Source organism: Akebia trifoliata, chromosome 2 (assembly GCF_017979445.1).
Source record: "Akebia trifoliata isolate Shusen 1 chromosome 2, ASM1797944v1, whole genome shotgun sequence".
NCBI classification, from domain to species: Eukaryota; Viridiplantae; Streptophyta; class Magnoliopsida; order Ranunculales; family Lardizabalaceae; genus Akebia; species Akebia trifoliata.
In genome coordinates, this window is record NC_141376.1 from 10353857 (window position 1) to 10365620 (window position 11764).

The 11764-nt window shown below is 34.5% G+C and overlaps 1 protein-coding gene across 2 annotated transcripts; it reads right to left on the minus strand.

Moving 5' to 3' along the window:
* Positions 1-892: 892 nt before the first annotated feature.
* Positions 893-6401, minus strand: PEPKR2 (phosphoenolpyruvate carboxylase-related kinase 2). 2 transcript variants are annotated; one of them, XM_086429264.1, is made up of 5 exons: positions 6235-6401; positions 5971-6067; positions 4822-5805; positions 1677-1973; positions 893-1584 (listed from the first exon to the last, which is right to left on the minus strand). In XM_086429264.1, the coding sequence occupies exons 3-5, from the start codon at positions 5588-5590 to the stop codon at positions 1244-1246; spliced, it is 1407 nt and encodes a 468-aa protein (XP_086285390.1). In that variant the 5' UTR covers positions 5591-5805; positions 5971-6067; positions 6235-6401; the 3' UTR covers positions 893-1243. The 2 variants fall into 2 exon arrangements, with proteins under 2 accessions (XP_086285390.1, XP_086285395.1); XM_086429269.1 differs by having other exon boundaries at positions 6170-6401.
* Between the last annotated feature and the right edge of the window lie 5363 nt (positions 6402-11764).

The following is an 11764-nucleotide window of genomic DNA, read 5'->3' on the forward strand; positions in this document are numbered from 1 at the left end:
GCTTGATGCTCCTGATTTCCAACAGGTGAAGAGGTTTGGTTATTGATCTTCAACTTCGTTTACACTCACCAATTACATTTTGAGGATTAAGTAAAAATTTTACTTCTTCCGAAGCAAGCTTCTTGTACATAGTTTACGCATGTCTAGGCCATGCCATGGTTTGTCTATTTGTCGAAGTACATGTTCAATTGAGAAATGCTTGTCCGCTACTTCCCGTCAACAATCTCAGACATGTATCTTGAGTCAATATGCTTTCCAAACTCTCTAGTATAGATGGGTTGTCATTTCCTCAGGACTAAGCATAGCTCTTGAATTCTAATCAATGTTTCTATGCTCCCACAATATGGACCAAAGATTATCTGAAGCTTAAGTTTATTTGAATGGAAAGAATTAAATAATTAATAATATATTCTTACCTTGATGCAAATTTTCTAAGATCATGTTGATCCATTGCCATGAATCTCAATTTAAGTTGCATCCTTGTGATAGAGTTTCTCAATGAGAACACACCATCCCGTAATAGGAATTTATTTGTCAGGATGGGAACCTGTACAGCAGATGAATTATTTCCACTGATCAACTTACTGGGGGTTCCGCTTACATAATCACCCAAAACACATCTCAATGTGATACGTTCATGATCCAGATAACATTTATGTTTTGTGAACCCCATGTTTTTGGTTGACCTGATAAGTCCTGATCATAGTGGACAACACACCTTTTCCATCGGAATGGGCAGACTTTCCCCATCAGCAAGCAAGATTGAAGAGAGAGGACTCATTGCAGAATGTTCAAAAGGCTTGACATTTCCTATAAAGAAAACAATGTCAGAACTTCAATTTTCAAAAGCATAGGTGGTACAATCTGCAGCAACCAAAGTAAGGCAAAGGCATGCTTGGAATGAGGATTCGATTTACATTAGTCGTCAAACAAACATGAAATTGATCACATGAAATGTTCCCCTTGTTCTATTTACATGAGATTTGTACATCAATTAGCCCAGTTTATCAGGTTAGGGGCAACTTAAGAAGAAACATGGGGCACAAACCAAACCACCACAATTACTTTTTAGGCTTTCAAAGAAAACAGAAAGAAAAAGCAGTCACCACTTTGCTCCAGTTATTACGAGTGTCAGCTTGTCATTGTTGTGTTGTTGCGTAACCTTCCTTCCACCTTAGTAGGTCACCTTTAGTCCCACTCACGTCATAGTGGATAGTTGTGGTGTCAGCTGTACATAACAGAATTAAAATGCTGTACAGAGATTACTAGCTTTCATGTTAGATGAACACTGCTGTTGTATCGGGCCGGTGGAACCACATAGCCTGCTCCGCTTAGGTTCGGATATCCTCACTTTCGAGATCGCCACTGCAAGCGCATCAACGAAACCACAGTCATCCTGCTCTTCCGAACTCCGACTTGAACTATCAAATGAAAAAGCCAACTCTGAGCGATTAATGTGAGAGCTAATCGTGACCCTATTTCTCTCTGATTCCACTCTAGCTCCTCCAACATGGTTTCTAACTTTCGCCTTTTTTGAAAGTGTCTTCAACGTACGTTCTGTGTAGAGCAAAATCCACGGGTGTCCTGAAAAAAACATCAAATTTACTGTAACTTAGACAAAGCAAGACAACTAGAAGTAATCAAAAAAAAAAAAAGTTAAGGCCACCCAAGCTTACTTAGTACTTCATCTGCTGTAATCCTTGCAGAAACATCTCTTGTCAGCATTCGCCCAATTAGATCCCGAGCAGGTCCAGATATTGACTCCCATATCCCAGTTTGGAAATCAAGCTTCACCTTCTTGATTGCCTCGAAAACGGCTTCCAATGAATCACCCTGAAACGGGAGTTTACCAACCAAGAGAGCATGAAGGAGGACACCAGCACCCCAGATATCAACCTTCTCTGAATAATCCCCCATCAGAACTTCTGGGGCAACATAAGCCGGACTCCCAACCACACCATACATGCTCTGACCTGTCCATGGAAAATGGATCACTATAAACATGAGGAAAATTATTGCAGGAGAAAATGTGTCCACGAAAATATAGAGTACTCAAAATGATATAAGCCATTAACAGTGAAAAAGAAACATTCTCAGAAAAAATAACTGTGTTGCATGTTGGAATATGACTATACAACCAAATTGGATTCATGGTTGAACAAGTAGTAGAGTTTTGCACTCTAAAATCTTTTTCGAAACAGGGTTTTGGGATTACATATCAAGTGGAAAGCAACTAAGTAGCAGGAGAGCTCATGAACAAGGCATACAACTTTACAGATTCCACAGGGCCATGCATGTTGACAACAAGGTTAAAAGCGAGTGCACTTCAGTATTTAAAATTAAAAAGGAAACATTGTGAAGCTACTTTAGGATAGCAGAAAACGTTTACAAAGGCAAAAAATAATTCATGATCATGTACATTAGTATACAGAAATCAAAGGGATACAAGAAAAGGCAAGCGTTTACATGTTGAGTTTACTTCAGTTAATCTATAATTTTCACCATCCCTCAAGAAAAGAAACTTGATGGCATCTTTGTATACACAAAGCATTGGATTTGCTAATGAAGCTTCTCTTGACTATTGCTTGGGGGGTTTGGAACGAGAGAAACAACAGAGTGTTCAATAACAAGAGTAAATGCTCTCAAGCCATTTTTTTGGAGATCTTGGGTTTGTTATACCTTTGGTCTAAGCAGAATATAGAGTTCGCAGGGACTACTTTTGATGATTTTGTTTTTGGATGGCATTCTTTATGTAATCACTGATGCTGTTTTTTCTTTTCTTTGTTACTTTTCTTGAGGCTATCTCGGCCTCTTTGTTTCTTGTTTGCCCTATTTGATCAATATATTATACTTTTCAAGAAAAAAAAAAAGATTTATCGTGATATTCGTCAAAAACTTCTAGTTCTCCTTTCTTCTGTAAACCTACATATTTTCTCTGGTAGCTATCTATTGGTTAGATTTGGACTAACTTCCATCCAAAACACTCCACGTGACTTTTAGTTAATTAATTTTTTTATAGGGATTTTTAGTTTATAATGTCCAGATTTAGAGAAATTGCCCTAGACCCTTTTTCCATGAAAGATAGGTCGTGTGCAACTGTTGTTGAGTAATTTACCCAATAATGAGCCTGCTGATTTGCCATGTACATGGACTTAAAAAATAAATTAATAAAACCAATAGTGGAAATAGCTCAATTCTTTCCTTAAAGATCTCATAAGTACTTATGTTGTGAAAAAGGTACTTAATGGGCTGAATACATACTTACTTAAGAGTACCATTCAACTGCTGCATATATTATTTTTATTAAGAAATTTCCATCTAAGCAAAACTTAAAATATTTGAAAGATAATATGATTTGGAAAGAATATTTGCAGGCAAAGAAGAAATTAAGACCATCGTTGATCACAAATCAAGCCAAAACCAACTAAGATCATCTAACAGGTCCAGAAAAATTCAATAGTTCGTGAAAACAATGTGGCTACCCTATATTAGTGGGAGATCAACATGGCTTAAACCCAGTAGGGGGTCTAAATATGTTAAATGGTGAATGAAGATACATTTGGGACACGAGATCGAGCAATTTCTAAACCTCTATATATGGTAATGTGAATGAATCCTCCTGTTACAAAATGGATACTTAGGAACTCGTGGGTATACCCATATACTTTTCAAAAAGAAAAAAAATTGTAAATGTCAATGGTGCTAACACATGGTTGGCCATGGCCCTCATGTATAATAAGATTCTGCGGAGAATCTGGATGTATCAGTAGATCCCTGAGTATCACATACATCACCATAACAAATAGCTATTGGTGAACAAATATGTAAAACATACTCATCTCAAAGTACATGTCGGATACTGACAGACCATAAACTCTAGTGAAACACCTTCAATTTTTGTTTCTTTTCTTACTTGCAAGAAAATGATAGAATCTATGGTATGTTATAGAGTTCTACCTTTTTCCAATTGTTTTTTTATTGGATCTTTCCAGTTGATAATTTATCTGTGGCAAATATAACATTATCTAACAGTATTCTCAGGTCAACAGTGAGTATGCTAGCCCGACTAAGATAATCAAGTTTGCCACTGGAGGGCAAACTCCCAGAAACCCAAGTCAAGTTTCAACTTAATTATGGATTTGTTAAATATAAACATTCCGTACTCATGACCTCGGTGACTAGAGAGTGTGCAATGGGTGAGGGAACAAGAACGTGAGAGCACCATATTCAAAAATATCTTAGGGTGCAAAGCAGTTTCAGAGTGCCATTTGTGGGTCCTGTGGTCATTTAATCTTAGCCTAAAGGACGCCTGAGGCATGTTATAGGAAGACATATCATACTAACTAATACATCATCATATTAACTATATTCGACCTTCATTGCACATTCTCTAGTATTATATGAATCATTTCTTAAGACATTTTTTTGACATGTGTAAGAAATTCTATAAAAAAGGAAAGAAAAGACTCCAAAACTGCAAAGCTACAGAACTCCCAATAACATGGATTGTAAACATAAATGTACTTTCCACCAGAATTTATTATCTATATTCACATTACCAACAAACTGGACCGGGTTCAGTAAAATAGAAATTGAATTCCCAACATCAACAAGGAAAGGAAATACATTTAGATCATCCACAACTTTACAGCCAACTCCCAAACAGACACATTTATTTTAAGAGAAAGAAGAAACATATACTATAGGAACATAGTCAATCATACCAGAAGAAGCATGCATGATCATGCATGTCCATTTATACTGAAAAGACCAGAAAAGAGCATTGTTAAACTATCTATAGTGGGAATTCAGTGTCATTACCATTTGAAACCCTCATGGCTAATCCAAAGTCGGCAAGTTTCATCTCGCCTGATGTCGTAAGAAGGATGTTCTCAGGCTTTATGTCTCGGTGAACGACACCCATTTCATGACAATACTTGATAACCGAAATCAGCTCCTTAAGTATATTAGCAGCTCGATGTTCCGAATACCGTCCCTCCTTAACCATCTGGTCAAGCAAACGTCCCCCAGAGCACAACTCCATTACAAGATGGAAACAATTAGAGTCCTCATACACCGCCTTCAGAGTAACTACACTGGGATGACCAGAAAGATGTTGCATTATCTCCACCTCCCGATGAACAGTGTCCTCACCCTTGCGTAAGGTTTTGCAAGCAAACTCCGCTCCACTGACCCGACTCTGGCAAACCCGAACTGACCCAAATTTACCTTGCCCAATCTCACGACCTAAAACATATTCCTGTTCAATCTTCTTCTTCCTTCCTATTTGAGTAGCGGCCTCAATGCACCCTATCTTTCTCTTGTGACCTCGTCCCAGTCGATCAGATGATGAGCTTCCACAAGGTGGGGCAGTAACAATCCCAGTTAGTCTACTTTTATATGAACCAACCACTTCTGCAGCCGTCTGTTCCTTGCATTTCTTCTTACACCTCGAGAAATCTTCCAATGATAAGTGTGACTCAATCGTCAACAATGACGATGAAGATTTGCGATTGGATGGTAAATTTTTGGGTAGATATGGAAAATCCTGAGTTTCAATTCCCTTCCTCTTCTTCCTCAACAGCTCCATTACACAATTATAAGTAAATTCCACCCAAAAAAAATTAAAAAAATTGATCCAACGATATATTGGATTTTTCCACCAAATTAAAAGAAGTCTCCTTGAAATTAACAGTAATCAGATAGATTCACTCCTAGTCCTAAATTCTAATCCAATTATATTCTTCCTCCCACTGAATTAAAGAAAAGATCGACTTCTTAAGAGATCCGATCCTCGAATCAGTTCTGCAACGCAAACAAGATAGTGAGGGATCTCAATCAGAAATCAACAAAAACACCATCCATGATCTCCTGTAATCGATAACCTAAACCTTAGCTTCTAAACCTAGATTATAAATCAACATTACAAAAATGTAAAACTAAAAGGAGAGACATCGTTAGAAACCCTACCTTTCAACAACAGCCTCTTGTTCTTCTTCTTCCGACCCATCTGAACCAAAGATCCACATATTTGAGACATCGATCTGTTTCGATTCAGTAAAACAATCTGAGAACGCAACATAAAAAAACATCGAAGATCGTTAGAAACGAACAGAATCAAAGATCAGATAATCGAAACCCTAGAAAAATCAATGAGAGAAGAACTAACAAGATTACGAAACCCTAATTGAAATCGAAGAAGAGAGAGCGCGGAGATTGGGATTTGGGATTTACCTTCATTGAGGGGGTCACTTCGATAGATTCAGAAGAGAATGCTTAGTAATCAAAAGGGCAAAACACGATGCGAACAGTAAAACTTCATACGGAAAAGTAAATTCTGAGTTACCAACCCCACCCCTAAAGCTATTCTTTCAAGATGTCTTCATATACCCCCACCGTCCTTCGTTATTTATTACTTTGAGAGGGTCTCTCACTTTTAGGTGTCCTATAGGCTTTAGGCTACCTTTAAATGACCATATTACCCATAATTGCTCCGTTAATCTACACTTTAATTTATCGTCTTTATACCAATTGACATTACCTTTCGCTAGTTTGGTGGCCCATGCAAACACGCATGTATTAAGAAATATATTCAGGATTAAAATTAATTGTATATAATATTTATTATTTAGTACTTGGAAAGTGCAAATGCACTTGTATTTATTATTTATAATTTAAAATACTAATTAAAGATTGATTTTGAAATATGACATATTAATTTTTTATTATTATTATTTTAAAAACTAACCAACATAATTTTAAGGACGGGCAAATGTAATTTTTCTTGTGAGTCGTGATAATTTGACTACCCCACTTGACAAACTTAATCGACTCTCCTGACATGACAAGTTTAAGAGTTGCAAATATTTTCACCTTGGGATACACATTTTTATGGGAAAAGCACTATTGTGTATCTCGAGGCATGTCAATCTGAAACTCTCAAACTTGTCACATCATGAGAACTAATTGAGTGTGTCACGTGAGTAGTCAAATTGTCATGATTCTTTTTTTATTTTTTTTTTTATCAAAGTCATCTTGATTATATTGGTTTAAAAATAAAGATGTAGTCATTTATGAATCCAAAATTTGGTGTCTAACCACCGCTACCACACTTCTACTCGGATTAAGACTTTTCTCATTATAATAGAAAGGAAAATTTTCTTAAAGGACTCTAACAGAGGGATTTCTTTCTATATAGTCCCTAAGTTTTGGGCAATCTCTTAATAGTTCATTTCGTTTTTTTTTTTTTCTTAATGGTCTCTGGACCTCATTTCCCACATTTCTCTCGATTGAATGTCCTAATCGTTAGAAGTTATTATTTTCATAAATAAAAAAATTAGATTTTTTGTATCTCAATCGAGTTTCAAAGACTCCATTTCATCCCAAAGGATTTAAAAAAGAAGAACAAACCATTTTTAAGAATTTTTTTCAAACATTTTTAAGATGTATGTAAAAATTAGGTTTTTTCTTTTAAGCTTTTTTTTTTCTCCTTAATTTTTGGATGAAAATCGATCAAGACTAATTCTTTTGGGTTAAAATAATCTAAACAAGTCGTTATTTCAAGTTTTCAATCAATCTTTCTATGTATTTTAGTCAAAAAAAAAAAAATCGAAAATCAAAATGGGTGGATTTTCCGAGTGTCAAGTTCAACAATAAATATATATAATAAAAAAGTCGAATTCGACAATAAATAAAAAGTGGTGAACTCGACAATAACTAGAAACACGTTGAGTTCGATAATAAATAAAAAGTGGTGAACTCAACAATAAATAAATAAAAAGTGACGAGTTCATAAATAATAAGGGAGAAAATATTTACGAAATGTCCTATGAAGCTACTGTGCAATACTCAAGGATTAATTAGAAAGAAATCTCTCCACTAGGATCCTTTAAGTAAATTTTCCTCATAGTAATGATATTGTAAAGATCTTTTAATTGTAGAAAGTTAATTATGGAGATAATGGGATAATAATTTGATATTGTAAAGGCTTTTCTTGTTATTTAAAATATTAACTAATGCACTAGTTTCTGCATTCACAATTTTATTAGTTTTGGCTATAAAAAAAAACTTTATAGCTACTTAGAAGGTGGCATTGGCAAACTCACATTTAGGAAAGGGTTTACTTGTAATTTTTAATATTGATTAAAAGATTTTTTTTAATATTTTCTAATAAAAAGAGGATATTCTTATAATTTTGAAAATTAAACAGTGTGTGATAGGGTCATAACTTGCACTTTTCTTAATTTTGATTAAAATGACATTGATTGTATTAAATTTAGAGAGTGAATGGTTGCAGATCACATACAACAGGTAACACTCCTTTGAAAAAATTTCCAATTTTTTAAACTTTTCAAATTCCCATACTACCCTTATGTGTTGCACATCAAATGGAAAACTGGGTTGACTCAACTGAATTATTGAAGTTGAGATATCAAAATATAAAATCATATGAGTGAATTGGTGAGAAATTTGAAAACATGGCTGAATTGGTGATAAATTTGGAATCATGGTTGAATTGGTGGGAAGTTATATAGTTATTATCGAGTTGACTCGACCAAATCATTTAAGTGAGACGATCAAAATTTAAAACCATGACTAAATTGGTGAGAAATTTGAAATCAAATTGACGTTTTTTATTATATAGATATTAAATAAAGAATATTCTAAAATAATATTAAGTGTGTAGGTAGTTGAATTAAAATTAAAATGTATATGATAGAGGTAAAAGAGAAAAGATGATAAAATTAAAGAGTATTATTGAAAAAAGGGGTAAAATAGAAAAGATAGTAAAATGGAGGGGATATTATTGAAAAAAGGGGGAAGACGAAAGACAAGAAAATTGGAGTGAAGAAATAGTGGTGGACTCCATTCAATTGTAATTAGAAGAGACGTTTTTCCTCCACAAAACTGTATCAATATGTGATCTATTATTGTATTTTATTATATAAATATTAAATAAATAATATTTTAAAATAATATTAACTGTGTGGTTAGTCGACCTAAATAAAACATTTTTCACATTCAATTGGACTAGTACCAAGATCTTGGATTCAGGTACAAAATGAATTGTTTAAATCCAATGACAATAATTGAATGTGAAAAATGCTTTAATTCAACGATTAAAATAGTAAATTGATAGGCTGATTTTTCATATGTAGGTCGGGACGTGGGTCAAATACTAATTGGATGAGTGGACGGCAAATAGTGTATAAATAGGTTAGAGATTAAATTTGGAGAGATTCTATTGTCACACCAACTTTTGCTAAGTGCACCCCAGTTCATATGAAATCACTAAAGAATTTACACACATATCGATGTGCTCTTAGTAAAAACTGATACGGCAATGCAAGTTCTCTAAATTTGAGAGTTTCTGTTAGCACACCAACTTAGCTTTTACTCATAACACATCAATTTATGTGTTCACAAACTTGGGTGAATCTCTATTTCATGCGTTGAATATGATGAAATTTTATGTCTAGTACACTATTCATTTTAATTTCTAAAACATGTTTTTCTAGTGAATTCATCATTTTTATAATCAATGGATTCACTGATTAGTTACTTTTATAATCAACAAATTTATTGATAAAAAAAACTAGCGATTTTTCCATATCAACAATTTCGTTGATAATTTATCAAAGAATTAGTTAATTATAAAAATGACAAATTTACTGAAAAAATAAATTTCGGGAGTTAAAATGTACAATGTACTAGAATCGAAATTTTAATCTTAAGTTGCGCCCATTTTGGGAAATATCTCTACAAAACTTTACTTTTAAAAGGATTGGTGTTCTGTAAGGAAAAGGTGGTGTATCAATAGAATCTCTCTTAAATTTTGAGGTCCACCACCTTGAAATTATCATGTGACTCATTCTTTTGGGGCCCACCAACAATAATATTTAAACGCATTTGTCATAGAAGACTTACGTAGAAGGGGAAAAATATTGATTGGTGATTTATGAATGTTTGGATTCAAGCATTTCTTATTAGGTGAGATTCAAACACTTATTTAGGTACTTGAACCGCATCTAGAATACATCAAACCATTAGGGTTGATTCTAATGTGGCACAATGTTAGCAGGGACGGCAACAGTGCAGACCCGCCCCAATTATATTTACTCATCCTAAAATCGCCTCGACCTTGAGTCTTGGGTCGCGTTATCGCATTAAATTGGATTTCCTAGCACCGATCAGCCTCACCCCGCCAATTCTTGTCTATATATGCATATTTTTATTAAAATGCTTAAGACTTGAACCTAAGACCGATGGTTGTTGTCTTATTCGTTTATAACAATATTGATTATCAAGATGGGGCGGGGTATATTGAAACCCTCCCCACCCCAAAATTAAGTCGATTTTTTATTTTTAATATCAAAACTGCCTTGGAACCATTTAAGGTAGTAAAAAACCGACCCTGTATGGGTGGGGCAAAATTGCCATTCCTAGGTGTAAGTTACTGGATCCTCCTATTAGGGGTATTACTTTACATCGAGCACTCCCTAATTTTCACTCCCAAAATATTAGAATGCTACTTCCAAAATTTGAAATTAGTGTTTCATTAAGAATCTCTCTACTATCTTAAAAGTAATTTTTTTAACTTTTATGGATGTAATCATTCATATCCTCAAATATATAGAAAAAATTAAATACTATTAAAATCACATAATGATATTTTGAAACCTTCAATAAAAGAAATTTCAATTGTTAAAAATGCATCAAATGTTTATTATTAATAAGCAATAAAATTAATCAAGTCTTGTGGACATGGAATGAATACAAATATCAAGTTGTTGGCAGAGACATTCCATAGGAGAGTGGGGCAAACCTATGTTACCTTAGCCCAAAGCTAGTTTAGTGGAATTAACCTAGGTTAGTTCGATTTCAGTTTGGCCTCAAACTAAACCAAACCGAATCAAGTTGCATCCCTAGTCTCTAGAGAAAGGCTTGTAAACTTATTCTGTTCTGGAATTGAAGTCCAAGCTCTTCTTGAGAAAATGATCAAGGGATCTCCAAATGGTCTAAGCTCTGGTATTTGTAAGCCTAAGGTAAGAATGACTTGCCTACTATGTCCTTGACTTAATATGCTTTGATTAGTTGATCTAAAGGTCAAATTTGTCTGATTCTAATTTTTAAGGTTTTGTGGACTTTTGATGGGCTTCAGTTAGCTATTTGTGTGTAAAGCCTATTACCAAGCTATTTGATTATTGGGCCGTCCTATTTTGATGGGCTTGTGGACTTGATCATGGGCTAAATCCATTTTATTCGTTGTGTGGGAGCAATATATGCAATGGATCATTTGGACTTATTTGTATAGTGGGTTTTATTTTTGAAAGCCCAAACTCAAGCTGTAAGAGCACCGATCCCAATCAGTTGGCTCAATTTATTTGAATATGCAAGCCCGCTAATGACTTTGACTTCTAAGGACTTTCTTTTGTAGTCTCTTAAAATTTTGATACCTACAATTCTCAATTTTAATTTTTTTTTAATAATCCGACATCCTTGTAGATAGTGGATCAGACCTGTATTTGGGCTTCGCCTGATTGATAGACCATGGTCTTATCCAAGAATTAATCCTAGGGCACGTGCAACACCCACACATCACACTCACCAGGTAAGTGAAGGTGCGCCCTCACGGGTGACCCCTGAGGAATTAATGCTCATATTGGATATCAAACTCATGACTTATGGGTATTAACCGTTTATTGGTCCGAAATTGTTCTCAATTTTAATTTACAAGAATAAGTGTTTCAGTTTTTAAGTAAAA